The following is a 22,375-nucleotide window of genomic DNA, read 5'->3' as shown; positions in this document are numbered from 1 at the left end:
GTGCCTAAATTATTTTAAAACTTGTTCCAGCTTTTTGATCCCTAAAATTGTTTTTGTTCCCCTGTTTCCCAGTTCAAATTAGCCATGTTCTCTTATTCCCCAAAACCCCTGGGAGGGCGTTTCCACTGAGAAGGTACAGTTCCACGGAGAGGATCCATTTTCGAGGAAAAGGCATATCTACGGACAAGGAGGAGGCCTGTTTCTGCGGAAAAGGCGTATTTCTACGGAGGAGGCGTATTTCTCCGGGCAAGGCTCATTTTCACGGACGAAGCCAATTTATACAATAGACTTATTACTTGTATGAAAAGGAGGACCACTGCACAACGGAGACGAGTTTTTTCTTGCAGTTTTTTCTTCTTACTTTTCTCAAGAAGTAGGAAGAAACACTCGCCTATCGGCTCGTGTTTCCCCCTACACTTCTTTCGTGCTCTAGCCGCTTCCTGCGTACTTTACAGAACAGAGCACAGTCAAGGCTTCTTTATTTGTTAAATAAACATACTTTGAATAAAAATCAAAGCTCAAAATTTTTCCAGTGTAGAATCAAAATCTGACGAAAAAAAGAAAATGATTCTCTGATCGTAGTAGCACTTTAATTAATTAAAGGAAATATATTCATAAAAGAGGATATTACTCAGTGACTCCTTTCTTGTTTTAATTCCATCATTTAAAACTACAGTCTTGTGTTTTTTTAAATTGAAATACCCCTCGCCTTACATTAAGTTTGACTATTTTATTGTTACTCCAGATATATTCTGTGTGCTGTTTTGTTTGCCTCTAACATGCCCATCTATTTGTCGTTTTTAATTTCTGATCCTCTCGTCACTGCGTTTCTGCAAGAAAAGAATGATTGTTTTCGTTTGAATCTGGATGTGTTCCACGCAAGAAACACTCGTCTCCCCCGCGCACCGATGGCTCAGTTGGTTGAGCACCGGGCTGTCACGCGGGAGGTCGTGAGTTCAACTCCGGCCGGACCAACACTCAGGGTCTTTAAATAACTGAGGAGAAAGTGCAAATGGTAAGACTCTCTAGTCATCTCGGATAAGTAAGAAAAGCCGGAGTTCCCGTCTCACAACCCTTCAATGTTCATAATCCTGTGGGACGTAAAAGAACCCGCACAATTGTCGTAAAGGGTAGGGCACGTTGTTCGCGGTGTTGTGGTCTGTCTTCTGTTGTGTATCATGGTTGGGAGGGTAAAAGCTCGGAGATATTAGCTACACCAAGCTACTCTAAAAATCAGAGGGTAAATTAAGATATATGATATGATATGTCTGTTTGCTGCTCTATTTATAGAGCGGCAAACATCTGAAAAGCGCGTTTTCCTCTAATTTCTTCGGACATTTTGTAAAAAAACGTAACTGCAAAACGAACTTTGCTTTAGAATTTGTTTAATATTATGTATTTTTTGGATATAGGATAAATTAACGTGCAATCACGCAGATGAGAAACATGGAAACTGAGAGATTGATCAGAAAGACTGACATAAAAACGTCGGACATCAAAACAATACGGCGGCCATCTTGAATTCTAATGTTCTGAAAACGATATCATGGGATGCCCAGAATTCGAAGGCAAATGACTACACTTTGTGGGTTTAAATTTCCGTAGGAAATGATGTTTACGATCAAATTAATTTGTTTGAATTTTCTTCAAGAACTAGACCCTCCGTGAGGGTACACTGGGTTGCCTGTGGTACGTGCACCGTTCCAGGCAATTTTTTTCAAGTTGGGGGGTCATTAAAAAGTCATACCAGAAGAGGCCCTTTGGCTCACAGGTCGTCACACGTTCGTACGACGAAACAGATCTGTCCTTGCGTAATATGTAGCTCTAACAGTGCACGATATTGTTTTGGTATTGTCTATCATTGTAGTGCCATGGTAGAAGTCTTGGGTAAATAGTCTGAGAAGACATGTGGTTACTAGCAAAGTACTGAACCCAGAAAGATTGAAGAAAATAAATAGAAAGTGAGAATCATGTGCTTCTGGGATGTCTTGTTGACAAACTTCTTTTCACCACAAGTTTAAGCGTGCCCGCTGAGCATCTGACAGCTTTGTAATGCCGAAGTTCACTGAAGTTAATCCCTAGGGGTTCGGCGAGGTTAGTGTTTGGATGGAAGACCAAAACAATATACCCCTCATAAAACAGAAGCATCGGACCGAAAATACTATTAACGCTAACAAATGCGAACTCAGCAAGGTACAGATTTTGTTAGCTTGCTTTATGCAAAAACAAATATTGATGCAAAAGTAAATAAATATTGATACACAGTTTTTAGAGAGAGCAGAGGGAAGCTTCCAGGACGATCGCTCGAGAATAACATTTTTAGGACATGAAAACAACATTTATTTTGAACCGTGAATATGGAATATAAACAGTTACGATCAGCGACAAACATTTTGAGGGATTTTTGCAACGTTCAATTTTGTTATTGTACCTTTTGGCTGCACAAATAAATCGCAAAATCGAAAGTGACATCGCGCGGAAAACAGCGGGCGCCGGGATGAATATACCGAGGCATGTTTACTAGCCAAACAGTGAAGTATCTGTGTCAAATGATGGCAAGATACCGGGTTTTTGTAAGTTTCTTTTTCTGTCAAGTGTTATAAAGTTTGACAATGAAATGAGCGAAGTCAAAACAAAGATCACAATCGCCCAAGTCTTGTTTATGCAAAGTCAAAATTTACTCTCCAAGACGCGTACGACGTTATTTATTCTAACCAGGTAATTCCATCATTTTGGAAATAGCAGCTACTTTATTATTCTACTGCGTCACAATTTTTCACTGATTTTGGGGCTCATTTTGTTGAAACTCAAGTACGCTTCCAACAGGCCTGTGAACGTAACGCTTCCTGCTTACCGTGAGCAATACTAAAAAACTTCTCCCATATCACATTTCAACCTTAAGCTCGAAAATTCAATACACAACATGATATTATAATTCACAAGGGCAGAAAATACCACAGAATCCTTTTCCAGCGAAAAATTTATTGAAACAAACAACATATTTGCTCTTAGAGGCGAAAACCTCTTCCTATTTCATTGCGTGCGTGAAGACAAGAAACTCGATCGTGTTAAATTACCATGTACTTCAGCAGCTCACTTTGATTTCGGCTCGACGGGCGATAGATTGTTGTCGAAGGCCATTACTCGTCGCTTTTAAGATTCCACCGCCTGTAAATCCAATTGACTTGCCATTATTGAGCTTCATAAGGGTATATTTTGTTCAAAGATCCACTAAAACGCCATTCGCGTTACATGACTTTCGACGCCATTGCCGGTTAAGTTAATCGTTCTACTGTGTCCACCAGAGAAATCTACGCATTTCCCACTACCCTCTCGATCCTAAGAAAATACGAGCAGAAGGCTCTATGCACAAAGCCACCACTTAGCAGGGGAGTGACAGGCAAGACTTTTACCGACACGGAAAATAAAACGACGAAACGCTACGCAGATTCCGACTGGGTTTGGCAACCCAGTAAAAACGTTTGTATTGAATAATCAGTTGCTATGAGCCACTGAACTCGGAAAATGAATAATGAAAGGTGAAAACATTGAGCATCGTTTCCAGAATCTCTCTTCTTCCTTTCCCCTTGAGCGGGAGAAGACACCCTGGGAACGCGGTTCTTCGCATTTAGGATTCGGCTCTGATTTTTTGTTTAGGGGGGGCGGGGGGGGGGGGGGGGGGGTCGTGGTTGTGCAGCGCATGCGCAAGATTTTATTGCCTTGTAGAGACACTTTTCAGATTAAGCAACCCTAGTAAGATTCGAACTCGGTATCTCCTGATTCAAAGGAATTCGAGATGATCACTACACCACGTGAGAGAATACGGGGAATTTGTATTATTGTATTAAAGAATTGTGTGCGTGACCGGAAAAGAGTTTTTTATGTTTTTGTTGCACGCAATGCCATATCCGGTAATCGTATGCCTATCGGGTTAATTACCTAATTTTAAAATTCTCCCGGTGTTGTTAAGAAAAAGTATTAAGTATTTTAAATAGCATTATAGAAACTTGTAAAGCATCTTTGTACTGGGTTTGATTGGAATCAATGCCGTTAACAACAGTTTTAAACTTTGGACTTCGGACTCCAGAATTGAACTGGATATTGACCATGATACAAAAAACATTGAAATGCTGTTTTTTTTGCCCCATAGGAAATCGGCTAAGAAACCTTCGCACAAAATGTAGGCTTCCCGTAGCTTCTCATTTCCCCATACGTAATTGAGCTGTTTTCCGCACAGACTGTTCACAGAAGGTACTGCAAAGTAAAATTCGAACTCGCTATCTCCTCGTTCAGTGGCATACGCGTAGCCGTCCCCTCCCCCGAAAGAAAAACGGGAGGAGGGAACGTCTTCGAAAATCTGGCCCAAGTCGTGTTCCGTGACGTCACGTTAATTTATGCAATTTCTGGAATAATTGGTATTTCCGCTAAAATTGGTGTAAACGAAGGCTTCGTTTTTCCACTAACTATGGTACTTCATTGAATTTTAATATATTTCTGTTCTTTGGAACTCATTTGCGAGTCAATGTCCTTTTTAAAGTGTATAATTTGTTTTTGAGAGATTGAAAAGGATTATGAGCGATATTTAGTCCAAAGCAAGAAGAAGCAACCTTTGATGTGAACACAATCTTGTTTACATTTACAGACGGTGTTGTTGTATTGCTTACGGATTCACTCACTGCCATCGGTTTCAAACCGATTTATTTATCTAAAGTATTGTTCGCAATTTGAAAATAGTTACAGATTAATTGTTGATAGGGATTCAGCGAAATTAGATAAATGATATTTACCAAGTGGTGTCTTGTAGTAAATCCTTTCTGTAAGCAATGAAAGTTTGTCCAAGCTTCGGAGTTAATTAGACCTTAATCTCATTTATGGAGACAAGTAATCATCGTTTAAGAACAATACAATTATGCTGTCCTTACGAAACGGCAAAATTTGCAGCACAACCTTGAGGAATTAAAAAAAAGCAACGAGAAGCTCCTACTTAGCAAGTTTCGAAAGGCTCGGCTTGTTTTCGAAGGAATCGCCTCCAAAAAGTTTGGATTTCAGCACACTGAAGCTCCCCAGGCTAGTTAGTTGCAGCCCATCTCCGAATCAAGATTAAAAAACTATTCACGTTCCTTTTGCACTGTTTCCTTCCTCACTGTTATCATCACCGCCGAAAAAGCGAGCGGACTCAACGGTACAATCTATCTTGCAAAAGGCGTGACGTCACGGAACACGATTTGGGCCAGCTTTTCGTAGACGTTCCCCCGGCTACACGTAGGCTGCTCATTCAGAGGCGATCGCGATGACCACCGAACCACGAAAGACTACCTGACACAAAATGACAAAAAAAAACTCTTTCCTTTTATTGACCACTTTGATGCCGACGTCACACAATTCACGTGTTCAAAAGCACTTTTCCGTGATCTTTCCTACGTTTTTACACATGATCAAAACTGTCAAGATAAATTAATGAGCTAACCAGCACTCGCACTTTACCCCATCAGAATATTGTACGTGGCAATTCTCACTTGTTTGCAACAGAAGCTAATTCACCTCCTCATTCATTGGCTTATTTTCTACATTTTCTATTGGTCAACTCTTTTCCAAAGAAACGCGCATCGTTTGATTGGCGCATTTCGATCCATTTTATCTCCAAACTCGTTCCAGGAGTCTTCGTTCCCCTTGACCAACGGGTCGGGAAACGAGCGACTCTGGGATAATCTGTTTTCGAATGACACGATTCTTGTCATGAACACCATTGCGCAGACGTAGGCGTAACGCCAAAATGGCGAAGGGAATGGAGGAATTCCAACCTTGTAGAACTGAAAAAGGAACCATATGATATGATTGGAGCGATATGACTGGACAAAAAATCGACGTGCTGAGGACCAACGGTCTGTTTTGTCAAGTTTTGCCTGGTATTTGTGATTTCAAAAAACTATTTGTGTAAAGTGGAGGTGTAAAGCAGATTGTGTCGCTGCTGAATGCACTGATCCGAGATCAGTTGCAGAAGTTACAAGACTGTCTTTCTTTTTCAAAGTATCGTGGAAGATGAAAGAGAGCGAAACACCAGACTCTACATTGCTAGAAATGCGAGACTTAGGCTATTGCGCAATCAAATTCGAGCCATCTGGCAGCCGGATCGGGATGCAAACATTTATAGGCGTTTGTATGGAACATGCAACTGAAAAGCGAATATCTCTTGAAGACGTACAGAAAGTAAAATTGAGCAACTGTAGCTTGGTAGGCTATTATACCACGAGGAAAAACAAGTATAGATCATAATAAAGTAAATGAATTTCATGTATACTTGCGAACGTTTATGATCTACCATTCGCCCCGCAAAATTTCTAAGGATTTGTTTGACATTTAGCGAAATAATGCAAAATCATAGTTTATAAATTGTGAATGCCGACGCTGGAGACATGATGGCAAAAATGTGCAAGTGGATATCGTAAAAACATAAGACAAATTAACTTACTTGCACTTGTATAGTCTTCGTATGCTAATTTTCATGTATACTTGCTCTGGTTGAAAACTGCACATAAACCCGATCGCGACAAATTTTCCTGCTGATCTCTCGATAAAATCCCTAAAAAGTGCTGAGTTCAAAATGCGATATCTCCGCCAAATGGCTCCAAATTTGCTTCTAAACCCATCGTTGGAAAGCTCATCTCTCCCTCTTCTTGGTGGTATAAGAATCATTTTGGTCAGTGGGCTTTATATGAGCCTTTCAGGCTTTGAATATGAGCCCGCTATAAACCCAAAACAGATGGATGGATAGAGATGGATAGCAGATGGAAAGCAGATGGATAGAGAGAAAGAAGAAAGAGGGCAACAGGAAAAGCAATCAGTGATAGACAAGGTTGCAGACTTAATTCAAAAAACAAAAGAAGAAGCGGAGGAGCTGGAAAACCTAAGATTGCGACGGGAGTTAAGAGTACCAAGTGAACCAGAAGACGGCAGCGACAATTGTGTAACTATACGCGTGAGACACCAGTTATTGGGCATTGTTAGTCGAAACTTCGGGAACGAGAGTTTCATGAGTGCGGTTTACGACTGGATTGGCTCCCTCAATGTATCCCCCAAGTTCTTCAGTCTGTCCACAAGGCCAGAAGAAGTCATTTATCCGGATGAGAACGAGACGAGACGAGCCCTTACCACTCTCTAAAGATGAACACGAGGTGTCCTTTTTCAACGGAAAGGTGGATGTTCCAACCAGCGACGAAGGAAACGTCAACTTGGAGGACTACTCCTCTCTATTTCCTCTTAGTGAAGAGCCACCTGACATACTGCTGTCAGGAGAAGAGTAGGCAACACATTCAAGCAAAGTAACTAGCACAGAAAGCTATCCTATACTGGAAGGACAAAGAAAGCAGGAAAACGAGAAACTAGTGGACTCAGTGTACATTGTGATTTCTCGGAAAGACATTGTAGCAGAAGTGTTAAAGTTGTATCAGGATGAAGACGTCATTGTAAAACAACTTTTTCCATCATTCCAAGAGGATGATGCAACCGGTGATGGAGTTCTACGGGAGATGTATTCTTTGTTTTGGGAGAACTTCCTGGGACAAAACTGTAGTGGCAGCTCCCAATTCTCACTTGCCCTCTCGCCTCAGATGACAGAAAACTACATCGCGATCGGCCGTATCATCACCCACCAGCTTATCCAATGCGCCTCTTTTCCAATACAGCTTGCAAGGGCATCTGTCCACCATATGCTGTTTGGAAAAGTGGATGATGATTGTCTGCTGGATTCCTTCCTCCACCTTCTTCCTCCCAAGCAATGTAATGTCTTCAGTGGAGCGTTAGGCTGTTTCCCCTGGATGACGTAATCGATGTCTTGGATGAGTACAATGTGAGAACCCTTCCGTCGGCGGAGAATCTACGTGCACTCTCATTGACCACTGCCATGAACGAGCTCGTGGAAAAGCCTTTTTTAGCTCTCCTAAAGATAAGGGAAGGAATGGGTAGCTTTTGGAATGATGTGTCCCCACAAGTGATAGATGATATTTACTCCATGTACAATCTTAGTGCCGACAGGCTCCTAGATCATCTGCACTGCGTGCCATTAAATAGGCAAGAATCAAAGGTGTTCAAGTGGCTGAGGCTGTATGTACGCGAAGCGGAATACGCCACCTTAGCTAGGTTCCTACAGTTCTGCACTACTTCACAAGTCCTTGTACCAGACAAGAAAATCTCTATCCGCATGGTGACCATGTCAGAGATGGCTTTGCGACCGAGAGCACGCACTTGCTTTGGCATTCTTGAAGTTCCAAGCAATTTTCTTTCATTCAACCAACAGAAAGAAAATTTTGACCTATACATCAACCGCTCAGACCTGTGGGACCTGAAGGACTAAAGTGGCACACCTCACGGGAGAATGACTGAAAAGGAAGTCTCCTTCATTGGCTTTGTGAAGAGCGCCGCTATATTGCGAGAACAGTTCTTTTTATTTGATATGTTAGACTGAGAAATATGTTGTATTCTTTCTTCGTCGTTGCGTCCTCGGAAATTCAGGCACCTAAGGTGGCTCAAACTAGTTTCAATACTTGAAAGAAACGTTCTCAATCGAAGGATTGACACTACAACGCTTTGTCACTTAACAGCAATGTTATGGTACCACGTCAAAGACCAATTATTGTTAAAAAAGATTTCGTTATTTTTGTGACATAAAAAGTTACCGTGGCAACAGTAAAAGCCCTTCAAAAAGATCACATATTTTTGCTTTAGCTGCTCATATCTCAAAAACGAACTCGGTGACCCCCATTTTTTATTTCTGAAATGTAACCAGCATGTCAGAATAAAACTTTCTGCAAAGTTTAAAAAAATATGTGGAGCGGACTGAGAGTCACCTTACATAACTCCACATAAATTTTTAAACTTTGGAGAGAGTTTCATCTTGACCTTCTGATCACTTTTTTGCAATAAAAAATTGGGGTAACCGAGGTTACTTATTTTTACAGCATTTTTTAGACTAGGGAAATGAACAAATTAAACCTATACTCTGAACGATATTTGTAAGTGAAACTAACTACGATGCTGTCAACCGAAAGCACATAAATACGACATTTTTGCGTTGAAAACCTTAAAGAATCATAAGAACATTGCATAAAAAGTATCTTTCCGATATTCATCTCTGTGTACGTGGACAAATGTCAAATAATCATAACATCGCGAATCAACATTCTCAAATCCCACGGCCTATCCTTCCCAACTAAGAAAACGAACGCGCAAGCTCTTTCCCCATAATACCAGTCGACATTAGCGTAATGAATTACAAGACAGTAAACTGTAAAGGAAATGAAAGTGTAATCGGACATTACAGATACAGTATCATTATATCGTAACCTATGACGTGTCTGGAGCTACCTTCACACTGCATTCCTTTCTGGGATGGCCAATGACATCTGGGGACGCGAGCTTGTGCTGAATTACGGCACAACTTTTTACACATTCCATAGCAGTAGTGCAAATGACCTCGCTCTTAAAGTGTCGATCACCTCAAAAGTGCTTACCCTGCATTAGTTCTCTCCACTTTTCCAAAACTAATTCTCTATTAGGCCCCCAAAAAATTGAAAACAATTGAGGTTGATCTTTCACCGAGTAAGGAATGAGATTGGATTCAACACCGGGTTGACGTCAAAAACGACTTTGCATTGGGAAAAATAATAATAATAATAATAAATTGGAAAACAAAAAGGGTTCCAAGGCAACGAAGCACTAATGTTCGGGAGCAAGTGCAGAAAAAATTTATATGAAGCGGAAAAAGTTTGTTGAGGTGATGGACACCTCAATGCGGGACATTTTCTCGTACAGTCTTCAACGTTTGTTTGCAACAGTGTAAATAGCCTAGTTTCGAATTGTGTAGAAACAAAAGAACAGAGTCGAGGTTCAGGGGAATAATTAGCATTTTGTTGTGTTCAAAACAAAGGAAAATGCTAATTATTGCCCTGAACCTCGACTCTGTTCTTTTGTTTCCGCATAATTCGAAACTAGGCTATTCATTGTGACAGATGGTTCAATCATGCGTCCTTATGCTTAAAGTAACCTTTTATTTCCCTGTATTTGCTGATTTTCCCGTATTGTTGTTAATATCAAAATCATGCACTCATGAAGGCGTGTCATACTATCAGCCTGGACTATATTTTTTTGTGATCTAAGTAGGGTAACAAGGGTTCCTTATAGCTTGCACTGACATCAAAACAACTGAGCATTATCCTTTTGTGGTTGCAACAGGAGTAAGAACTAAACAGTGTTTTTAAGGTTTACTTGCAATATATTTTGACGCCATGTGTTCCCATAATGACTTAAAACATCAACTAACAAACTGTAAAACTTCCTTTTCGTCGTCGAGAATGCCCTCTCTGATCGGTGAAGGGGAAGGGGAGGCTGGTTCATATATCAAGGCAATCAAACTACTCCTTGCAACAGGGTCAGCAATGTCAAATACAAATTTTCTGCTTCGGTGGCGTTTGTTGGATTCACAAGGTTATTCTCTTCCATAAGCATAAGAAATACATCTATGTATTCCTTTTCACAACCAAACTGACTTTGCTCAACGCAGAAGGTTTCTTCAACAGTACACAAGGTATCGATATCCACTGGTGACTTGTAATCATTTGCACCTTAAGAGAAAGAAAGCACTTCTAGGTTAAATAAAGTATGGTTAGCTAAGCATACGTACCTTTCAAGGTTGTGATGTATCGTAACATCATGCAACCCCTTTCAATTTTCAGTCAAGATTCGCTCACTTCGTTGACGAAATGCCAACCTCGCCACTCCCCTTTCAAAACGAAGTTGCACCACAACTTTTTGAGAATCATTTTTGCAAAGGTTGAATTGAAAAGAAATTACAGGACACTTTTCCAGTCTATACCTGTCATTTCGGGAATGAAGAAGAGAACGTCAACTTTTCCATCATGATGTTCGGTTTCTTGATTTGGGTAAGGCCTTGTTCTATGTGTATTCCAATGACAAGCAACTCGGCAAAGTTCTCGTTGAAAAAGTGGCATAAAGCAAAACTTCAGGCACACTCTATGAAAGAAACGAAAAGGATTGATGTATGTATTTCAAGTAATGGATATTTTAGGTTTCAGTGAAATTCAATAGACCACTTCAACTTGAAACGAAAAACATAGTTTTGAGGCTCTGGGGAATAACCACTTCTTTTGGATCGACAGTATTTCCAATTCAAGGTCTTTCTCAATTGTCAGCCCATCAAGCTTACTTTTTAACTGCGTTTTGTATTGAGATTCATCTGATCAGCATTCTCCAGAATGGAATAGCTCCTCCGACCTTGCTATAATTTCCATACTCATCTCAGTGCTACATAATAAATCTTTTTGTTAAATAAATCACTCTAACAAAAAAAGAAGTATTAAGCTATATGAAACCCAGGAAACTGGAATTTTAGATAGTTGCCACGAAGATGGTTATTACAATATGTTAATAAAACTTACGACTGAAGAATATTGTCGTCGCAGAAGAGGCCATTATCTCTAAGTTCCTAAAATTGAAACATTGCATGAGACAAAAAACTAAAATAACAAAAGAAAAGAAATTGTAATGTAAATTTGTTTTCTGAATTCTGTAGACCTCCTGGTAAAAGAAATAGCCAACCTTGAAATACACGATCCACCAATCTGCTTCTCCTTAAGAAAGACCACCATGCTTCTTTTCTCTTTGGAGCAAAAAATAAACAGAAAGACACCAGAATAATGTAATGACTGTTGCTTTAGGACTGCATGAATGCAGCATGCATGCATGCAAGCACTCAGGTGTTTGGTGAGAGGAGAGACAAGTTACTCCCTTAAACACGCCTGCGTGGGAGGTAAGATGAACAACAAATGCAAAGAATCTTTCTTCTGGTAATTCTCAAATGCTTGCAAGTGGAAAGATATAGACGCCATACATTCAAATGTTGTCCTCTCTACCCAACTATTTATTTTTTTATACCAACCACAAAGCGGGTGCAAAATTTTCAAGCTATGACAGGGGTGCATTTGAAATGAAAGTAGAATGCGCCTTTTTGTTATTTCGTAGAGTCCGTGAGCGGGAAAGATAGAGCAAAGTCCTGTTCTGATTGGCCACCCGAAATGATAAAATAGGTCCCTTGTCGAACGCAACTGTCCGTTTTGTTCCCCCAAAGAAAACAAAATCAGGAAAGTCAAGTTCTTTGACCTGACAATGAACCGTTCGTCTCTGTCCATAAAAACGCAAAATGAAATTCGCCAATTTCAACGAAAAACAAGTCACATTTCACACGTAAGTGTGGAGTTCACTTAGTTTAACCTGCATGTTTTCCTTCAATTGATCTTCACAAGACTGAGATTGTCTCAAACCTGATTGGTAACTGATCTGCCATACATGAAGCATTTTTCTCCGGCAAAAGCGTCTGTGTGATCTGTACGAAAGAATCTTTGTAGCCCTGCAATTGTGCAATTTTCAGTTCCATTGTCTGCACGAATTATACGAGGAACTCCTGTTGAACAATGCACTCACATATTACCACCAGATGGTCATCACTAATAAATAACTTTACACATTTTTGGCCTTTGTATTTCATTGGGTGAAATACCACGGTGGGAAACTGGTTCGAGCCTCCCATGCCTGATTTTGGTGGAAGTAACATTTGGTGCTCCCCGAGATTGTTTGACGGTTTAGTTTGTTATTTGAACTTCGCTTCCAGAGTTCAAGTGGAGTGCAGGAATCTATTCGGCGTTTGCACGACGAAACTATGAAGAACGATTTCGAAGCAGACACCTGTTAACAAAAGTCTTTTTTCATTATGGATAGACTAAATGAAGTCTGCAGTATTAATACAGCGTACAGCAAAAAAGCGACTGTAAAGCTGTGAGATTTTTAAGACAACCTCTGTTCTTGCTTACCCCCAATTTGACGCACGCATTCAGTGTAATATTTTGCTACAACTGCTGGATTGTTATTTGTAGATCCAACCTCCAACCACATTATTCGTCTTGAGTATCTACATAAAAAAGTTTCAAAAAGTGCGTTTGACTAAATAAAACAATGCCACAAAGATGTACATCTACTCAGTCACTCATATTTCAAAAGTCTAAAGCTCATACCCATCAATTGCTCCATGAATGCAAAACCCAAAAGGCTTTAGCTTATCGTAGCCGTCTATGTGCCACAGGTAATTTGGACCCTACAAAGATTTTCAGTGTCATCAGCACTGAAAAGTTAGTATTTAACTATTGATCTTAACATAAATAGGAGCCTGTGAGTGATAAATAAACTGATCGTAACTATAACAAAATTCTGGAATCTGGCTGGTTCTCTGCAGTCCTTATTGGACACTTCATTGGACAGTAGCACACGTCATTCGGTTGTAAATGGTTACACTTTCATTGCAAAATAGCCTTAGAATGGTTTTCTGTTTTTCCTCAAGTCTAATCGTAATTAAAATTGAGTTAGAAAAACCGTGAAAAAGTTCAACTGGACTTCGTGTCGTAACAATTCTGCAGTAATTATATTATGCTAGTATTTCAATCATGCTCATGTAACAAATCGTGGTCGTCGTATTTTGTGAATCACTCCACATTTGAAATAACTTGCCCGATTTCTCCCAGAATTGTACTCCACTCAGTCCTATTACCATCATTGACAGAACTCGTTCCTTGCAAAAATACTTTCGCCGAATTAACCGACCTCTCCTCCTCTCAGAAACCCCTACTGGATCAAGAACACCCAGAGCAAGCCACACAGTCTCCCTGTTAGAATAGCTGAGCAAACAATTAAAGGTAACTGCAAGGTACCATAAAGATAAATGTTGGAAAACAATGACGGTTTACCTTGGTATGAACAATGACACTGCCAGTTATCATTCCCTAAAGTGATTGCAACCGTTACCTGCTGACAATTATCCCATGGTCATTTTGTAACCTCTGATGTATTTGTCGATACCCGATGATGCTTCCGCTTCCTTGTAGCTCCTCCTTATGCAAAAAAAAGATGTTAAATACTTATTTAAAACCCTCATTTGGTTACTTAACGATATTTTGAGGAGAAAAGCTCGAATCAGACGGAGCTTTCACTGAGAACATATCACTCATAGATCTTAGGTCCCCATTTCTTAAAGCGAGTGACAGCGAGTCGCAAGGGACCTGTTTTCGACCGCATTCCGCTGACCGCTCGAGCGCCGGTGACGTGAGTTCTTACGGGAATCTGATGGCATTTAGGTAGAAAATAAGGTTATTTAGATAGAGTAATCCGCGCCTCATACGAAATCATGAAAAGAAAACATGAGCGTTTCTCAAATTTTAAGGTGACGTGTAATTCAACTGTTGAATAGACCACTGCAAAATATATTTCAACGGCAGTGTTTCCCAAATTCGATTGTTGTTGTCATTTTTGGCCGTTAAGGAACTGTTTATTGGATGAACCACTTAATTAACGCCAGCTAGTTTGGTTCTGCTTTGGGTCAAGAGTCCATATTAGGTGCACCTGGAACCCGTGCGTTTTCAAAACCCACCTCCCTACATGCCTTTAAACATACACAGCGGCGCCTGCTAATAGCCTTCATGGGTACTGGTGGGACTGCACGTTTGGAAGATAAGTAAAAAACAGAAAAACGAACAGTTCTCACCTCAAGAACGTCAATACCACTTGCGAGATCAGTTTGCCCTCTTCTTCGCAACCTTAACTTTTCTTTTACAACATGTTTTAACTGACGGAGGCTGCAAGCTCATCATCTGTGTAACTACAAAAATCTGAAACAGGTCTTCAAGGTTCAACTCAAACTAAGTCTTAAGCCCTTGTAACTACCTTATCCGGATTCCATGCACCATGAGCAGGAATGCTTGAATTTCAACATATGTGAAACCATTCTGAAAGTACTCTTGTACCAAGGTGTTACCTTGGACTTACTGTAAGGAAAAATTGTTTGCTGAAACTATTTTTTAAACTGAGTTCTGACCAGTTCTGTCGCTGCCTTTTTACTGAAAGGATACGATCCGTGTTCACATGTCTCCCTCTTCGAAGAGGTGGAGTATATCCTGGTAGCTTGCACATACAGTGACGGATGCCAACCAAGAAACTGAAAAAGTATAAGACAGCCTTCATCGTGTCCAAATATGCTTAGGATTCGACAATTTGCAACTTGCTGGATATTAGGTGGTCGGATTTTCAACAAGTCTGATGTCGGATTTTCATCAAGTCGGATGTCGGATTTTCAACAAGTCGGATGTCGCATTTTCACAACTCAGATGTCGGATTTTCAACAAGTCGGATGTCGGATTTTTACAAGTCGGGTGTCGGATTTTACAAGTCGGATGTCGGATTTTCAACAAGGCGGATGTCGGATTTCCACAACTCGGATGTCGGATTTTCAACAAGTCGGATGTCGGATTTTCAACAAGTCGGATGTCGGACTTTTACAAGTCGGATGTCGGATTTTACAAGTCGGATGTCGGATTTTACAAGTCGGATGTCGGATTTTTACAAGTCGGATGTCGGATTTTCAACAAGTCGGATGTCGGATTTTCAACAAGTCGGATGTCGGATTTTCACAACTCGGATGTCGGATTTTTACAACTCGGATGTCGGATTTTCACAACTTTGTTGTCGAATTTTCAACAACTCGGATGGCACCTACAAGCTTCCGTAATTGCGAGACTTAATTTCACAAGACAGTTGTCAAGTTGCGGTCCAAAGGGAGTGGAAAAAAAATATTAATCCAATCAAATGTACTTGTTTACGTCAATCGAGTGCAATTGCCCTTAGTTCAACACTGGCCTTTTACCAGCGGTTTTTAAACAGTATGAAAATTATGGCGAGCTATGAAAGCAAAATAAAGAAAGCCCTTTCTAGCTTATTGGTATGTCGGCTGATAATATCATCGGCTAAGAGATTGGCTTCAAAACTTTCACATTATAGCCCCCGAATCTTCGTATCTCTGCCAAATATTTATCTCTAAGGGCTAAAATTATCAGCGGACATACCAGCCGCCTGAAGGGTTTTTATTACTCGGGCCCGTAGGGGCTCGAGTTATAAAATACGTTAGATTTCGGTTTTTTTCCTGTGCAGCAAAATGCACAATAGAAAAACGTGGCGGTGTTTGATTGGGCAATGCACAGTGGAAAGCACGTGGTGGTGTTTTGATTGGGTAATGCACAATAGAAGCCACGTGGCGCTGTTTACTTTGGTTATTTATAGCAAACCACGTAGTGCAAGATCATGAAGAGCACTGTGATGCGTTGTTTGGATTACTGAAGGTCGACCTTGGGTTGGCTTAATCAAAACACATACAAAGAAAGGCATACGCTTTTCGTGGTAGACCCACACTAAAAGATGTCAAGCGTCAGCTTCGAAACGGGTCGTTCCGGGAACTGAATGAAGCAAGAATATACTCGAATGCAACTGAAATGGACGCAACTATTGAAAGAGATACAAGTCAAAATACCAATTCTTCAAAAAGCAGTGGGTACCTTATTAAGAACTACTCTGACGATGACAGGGACAAAGAAAATAACTCTACAAACAAATGGACGCCATATTGGAATCTGAAGACAAAGTAAAAACATTTGCACAGCGAACAAATGGCCACACGTCTATTTGTCTATTGCGTTGTTTTCTATTATTGTTAAACAGTTTGTTTCTTGTAATGGTCTAGCTTATATCCTTTGTTCAACATCTTGTGTGTATAGTTCTGTTCTAGTTTTACACGATTTAATGTCATCAGTGGAGACTGTGATTAGCTCTTTATAACTTTGATGTAGTTTGAAAGGCTGTACAGTTATTTGATTCTCAAGACTTGATTCCAAAGTTGAAATACAGGTCTCGATAAGCAAAAGTGTGTTTACTTTAGTTGTGATTTGCGTGAGCATCGACATAGACATGCCCGAGAACCGAGCAGAATTACAGAGAAAAAGCTGAGACGTCTATTTTATAACAGCAGGAAAAGGAGGAAACTTGCTGGAACGTATTTGGTTAAAAACGAACCTAGGTCATCCACATTATTTTCATCGTATATATTACTAGCCAAGGAGATCACTTGCTCGTAAACACAACGATAGGAGCTACCTCAGGTATGCGTTTAAATCTAAGCACGCGGTACAGTGTATGTAACAGTTCCAAAAAGCGTGGATGAACAAGTAAATGCTAAATGAAACTTAAATTTAATACAGAAATCAGGAATACCCGGTGCGATTTGTAAAAGAATGTTGTTGTTTTGTTTTCTCAGAAACGAAAGGTATCTATTTTAAATTCATGGTGAACTATTTACACAGCGAGTTAGAATGACCAATCAAAACAGAGTTTGTAATTGGAAATCTAAACATCTACGAGTTACAAAAACAAACTTGTGAACACGTAAACCTGAAATATTGCAAATCATAATGCTGGCAAACACAAAAGCGAAGGAAATGGATTATGCATCGGACGTTTTCAATATCTGAATGATCTTGGGTTGGATTAAAGCGATATATTGTTAAAAAGTCCCAAGTTATCCCTTTTCGTGTTAATTAGTAATGCAAACAAGTCTTAGTTAAAAATTGGATTAACGAGGAACCAGTGGTTCGTATGTCACGGAAAACGGAATTTGAAATGTTATGGAGGGGTAAGTATTTGAAGGTAAAATAGGTATTTGTAGACTTTCTGCTTCGATGTATTGTGCACATAAAAAAGTATTTGCTCTTCTCTTTAAATGAGATTTTACTGCCCTATCAGTAAAATACGGTTAATGGAACGTGGCCGTACTAAAAGGGCTATTCAGGTCGTGATATTTATCTTCGCGTTCTTTGTAGTCACCCGTTCAGGGTCATGAAATCAACGCTTTTGTTGTAAATAAAACGAGGACATAAAGGCCTTGTTCCTAGATCTCAGATTATAACGTACACCTGCATTGGCCAAATCTGTTAAAGCCTCATTCATTATTGCTAAAGAGCACGTGTAATGCCTATCTACTACATAGTAGAACCTGTGCAACTGGCTACTTTAATAGACAGGGTCTAGCTATAAAAGCCTCAGTTAGTCGTCCAAGGTTCACTTGGCAGTTTGTCTTCTATAGTAAAATCAACTAGCTGTTTGCAAATTGTCAAAGTTTTTCCCCTCCCGCCCTCCTTTTGGAGATGTACGTGTTGGATATATCGCTTTGCCGTCATTAACAATTGGGTCACTCCTGCGTGGTGTGGTTAAGTCTGCGCAGCGACTTCCCCAAAGTTTGTTGGCTCGTTGTTGGAGTTTGTACATTGCTCAATAACCAATACTCTTTTCCGATCCAGCACATCCTGTTTACAACTCAGCTCGTAGTGCTGGGGAGATAAGTGAGGTTGTTCTATGTCACGTAATCTGGAAGTCGCATAGGCTTACCAGTAACCTGCGATCAAGCGTACTTTTCTTGAGACAGGGCGCTAAAAAGTACGCTTGATACAATTTCTTAACGAGTCGTCTGCCGCCCACCTGTCAAGAGTGATGTTATCATGTGTCATGCTATAAATCTGAGCCAATCAGATTTTACCGGAAATCACCTGCACGCTGCGATTCAAGTAAAGACGCGACAAAAACAAAATAGCACTCTGGCTTTGATGTCTGCAATCAAAGCTATTTCTCCAAATCCTGCTTGATAGTTGGTGCGGTTTCTCTCTTCAAACCATCAAGGAACAAAGAATTTCGAGATAAAATGGCAGAAAAAGCCCGAATTCTTCATGTCATCATCAGGCGCAATCAACAGTGCAATAAACTTTATTTAAACTCGAATATTTGAGATGCCAATAAAAGATGCTATAAAAATTAATATGTGGAAAATGGACTTTGAGAAATTCTAGTTTTTCAGCAGCAGGTACTCAGCTATCATTTTGTTAGAAGTGTGTTGAGATTGTTCAGCGATTCCGTAAACAGTGTCGAATTTCTCTGTCAAGCTCGGCTGATTCCCCGAATGTGGCAGCCCTAAAGTTCTATTCGGTTCTTTTTCGATTCGCAACTTGTTGCTTCCGAATATATTCCAAAGGACTTGCCACAACTACAAACGTTTTCGAGTTGGTGGAAGAAGAACGATGCATTTTCTTCTAGAATGTTCAGGCCTGTATTAATAACACTATTGCCAAATCCCGTGGGAAGTACAACCGTAATGCCTTCTTTTATTCAAATCATTCTTCGGATGCATTCTCTCCGCTCTTCCTTTAAAGGTTTTTGAAAAACATCTGAAGTCGAAGCAACAGCAGCTGTAAACAGAGCCTAAAGATCACTCGCGTTGAAATCCTTCTCGGCGGCCATAATTTCATCAGCTGTTAACCGATTTACAAGAAGTATGATTTGCAATTCTGTAATTAATCGGAGCGAGGCTCCAAGAGCTCTATTGTTTTTCGGCCAATCAAAGTAAAGTCCAGATTCTGGACTACGAGCGGACGACTCGTTCAGAAATTGTATCAGGCGTACCTTTTCCCACCATGTCTAAGGAAAAGTATGCCTGATCGCAGGTTAGCTTACCAGCAGCGAGGCAGTTTTCCCCTCAAAAAACGCCAATACGTCTGTTGTCTCGTTCTATTGCGCCTTGCGTTATGCGTTTGAAAGCTAATTATGCATGTTGATACCAAGGAAGACCGTTCAGAGAGTTTGCGTTCACATTTCTATCTTTATTTCGCGAGAGCTTCAATACATGTACACGACTTGAAATAAGAATGACAGGCCAAGTGACCCACACTACAGTATTCTGTCTTTTCTCCTAGCACCCCTTACCATTCCGGAAACGAAAAACTATTTTCATTTTTTGAAATAGATTCTTGTTAAAAGTCTGGTTCACCGCATGGCATATTGCTGGTAATTAAGTTCAACCTTTGCAGGGACATAACCTAGAAAGATCCTGGTTCACATCCTATTGATCCTATGTCACTATGTGCTATTATATAATTATGACAGGAAATTAATTACTTCCCTGTAATTATCAGTTATAAATGAAGGAAATGAACTATACACTGCCTTATCAAGCTTATTGAGACAAACATATTTCATGTTAACAGAATTACCTGCAGAAGTCATAGCGTTCAACACAACTTTTCAGATTCAATACAGCCCAAAAAGTACTTGGAAGTTGCACAATAGATTTTGCTTACTGTATGTCTTTGATAGGTAGTTTCCAAAATTTGGTCACAGAGAATTATAATTCTTTTAATTTTTTTCTCTATGCGTGAGTGGGCGGAATTCAACAAATCCTGCAATCTGATTGGTTCCAGGAGCGGGAGGAATTTTCTCATCCGGCCTGCTCACGGCAGGCGGAATCCTAGCCTTGACTGCGTGAGCTTCGGTGATGACCTTAAATTTCCATTTTTTTTTGTACACCGACTCCGTTTACATACAGAGGTTATTTTTCGTTAGACAAGAGGTTTGGAAATAGAATTCAAATAAAATATATTTCTCTTTGAAAAGTTCAGTTTGTAAATCGCTTTAATACTGCATTCACTATCAAGCGCGGTGCGAGTCAACAAGTAAAACAAATGATTTCAGAGATGGTGGGAGAGAGAGGAAAAAAATAAACTGTGACGTCGGTCTTGAAAAAGCAGCCCTCGGCCTGCGGCCTCGGGCAGCAATTTCAAGGCCTCGGTCACAGTTTTTCCCTATACGGACCTCCCAGCTGGCAAATAACATATATGTATTTTGACAATTGGGTGCATATTACTGTGAGTATTTAAATTACAACAAATGGTATATTTTAAATATTTGATTCTCGTGCTATGGATTCATTTGGCAAGGCCATCCTCAAGGAACTTGTGTACTTCTGAAAGTATTTTCAAGTGTCGAGATATAGTGCACATCTTCACGTGTCACGCACGTGACAAAGTGACCTTTACGTGCACCACTGCATGAAAGTTTGGTCATGGAAAGATGTTTTCACATCTGAACTTAGTTTCTCTTTCATTTCTTTCTGCAAAAGACGTTTCGATGAGTCATTTCGTTTCATCTTAAACCGTTCAATTAGCGTTTCCTTTCTCAAACACTCAGCACAAATACCCATTGATCAGTAAATAACAATGTGCTTAGCCACTTTGGAATAAATACACTATTTTTACCTCGTTTTCATGGTCCAGTGGTCATTGCCACCACCTGTAATGAAGATAATCTGGGTCCGGGTATTCACTACATACACAGTCGAAAATCATGAGATTCGCAATGTAAGGCCGATGTGAGAAGGACAAACTTCTCTGTTTTCTTTTCTTTAGTGCTAAATTAACCATACACCACTGTACTTTTGAAGGCCCGAGTATAGGCTACTTGTAGCCTCTTGTTTACAAAATGGCTACTACTGTTGTCGGGTTATATGGTTGTTTAGGACCATATAGGTAAGGACTTATCGTGCAGTTGCGGGTGTTGTGTGTGACTGGTTTATATTCATGATGGTCATTGCCTTCCTACACATGCATTTTCCCCCATCTTTGTCTGTCTCGCTTACAACCTTGAAAATCAATTTATCAAAAATTCAAATCATATGTATTAATCGTAACTTACTTGATAAGCAATTTCCCCATTGACCATCCTGATCATAATTGGCCGTTGTTGAACACCAAGGCTTGTCATGGTTTTTAGTAGTGCAACTCTGGTAAACCTTTCCGCCGTAGGTAAATGGAAAAACGCAGCATTTACCCTGTGTCGTCTTAACAATGCAGTCTTCAGGTTGTGAGGTGGGAACAGTGATTTTTTAATGCAATGTAAGAAAAAAGCTTTTATAAATATAAATTACTGAGATAGACTCATAATATCTGCGTGGTAAATGTTACAAAAAAAGGATTTTCTTTCTCGTTACACTTTTTGTTTGTTCCCTTTTTATTCGCGGTACCACGAATGTGTTCCATAAAAACTAGCTGATTTCATTTTTTAAAGGAACATTCTTGCAAGCTCGTAGAGGTGCACTAGGAACAAAAGCTGTGCCTTTGCTGATAATGCAAAACAAGACGCAGAGATAGCAATATTTTATAATGCATCCTTTGGGCTATTTTTTTTTTGGCTACTTTTTTCCACGCCGTACTGTTAAATCATAGCACATATATATATCAATCAATAATCCCCGTCTACGTTGATTTGTCCAGTGAGATGAAAAGGGAAGAGTTTTTCATCCAAGAGGCGTTGTGAGACTTAATTTCACAAGACAGTTTGTCAAGTTGTTGTCCAAATTAAACAGAGTGGAAATATAGTTAATTGATCCAATCGTATGTACTTGTTTACGTCAGTCGAGTGCATTCGTCCTTAGATCAACACTGGCTTTTTACCAGTGGTTTTTAAACAGTATGAAAATAATGGGAGAGTTATAAAAGTAAAATAAAGAAAACCCTTTCTAGCTTATTCTTTGGTATTTCGGCTGATATATCATCGGCTAAGAGATTGGCCTCAAAACATTCACATTAGCCCCCGAATCTTCGCATCTCTGTCAAATATT

The 22,375-nt window shown here is 39.9% G+C and overlaps 1 protein-coding gene across 5 annotated transcripts in view; it reads right to left on the bottom strand.

Moving 5' to 3' along the window:
* Positions 1–666: 666 nt before the first annotated feature.
* LOC138027577 (epididymal sperm-binding protein 1-like) overlaps positions 667–22,375 on the bottom strand; it is a 38,757-nt gene continuing 17,048 nt past the window's right edge. For 2 of the 5 annotated variants that reach the window (XM_068875134.1, XM_068875120.1), the window contains 2 exons: positions 21,451–21,609; positions 17,702–18,263 (listed from right to left, as the gene is read on the bottom strand). In XM_068875134.1, coding sequence (XP_068731235.1) covers positions 18,244–18,263; positions 21,451–21,609 — 179 coding nt within the window. In that variant the 3' untranslated portion in view covers positions 17,702–18,243. Of the gene's footprint in view, positions 831–10,037; positions 10,617–10,867; positions 11,026–11,450; positions 11,498–11,610; positions 11,672–12,332; positions 12,473–12,878; positions 12,977–13,079; positions 13,160–13,805; positions 13,950–14,599; positions 14,870–14,963; positions 15,050–17,701; positions 18,264–21,450; positions 21,610–22,375 lie in introns of those variants that run through there. The other 3 variants (XM_068875126.1, XM_068875143.1, XM_068875151.1) reach the window with 3 other exon arrangements.

This window comes from Montipora capricornis, chromosome 2, assembly GCF_036669925.1.
Source record: "Montipora capricornis isolate CH-2021 chromosome 2, ASM3666992v2, whole genome shotgun sequence".
NCBI classification, from domain to species: Eukaryota; Metazoa; Cnidaria; class Anthozoa; order Scleractinia; family Acroporidae; genus Montipora; species Montipora capricornis.
This window is presented reverse-complemented; position numbering and strand designations above follow the sequence as displayed.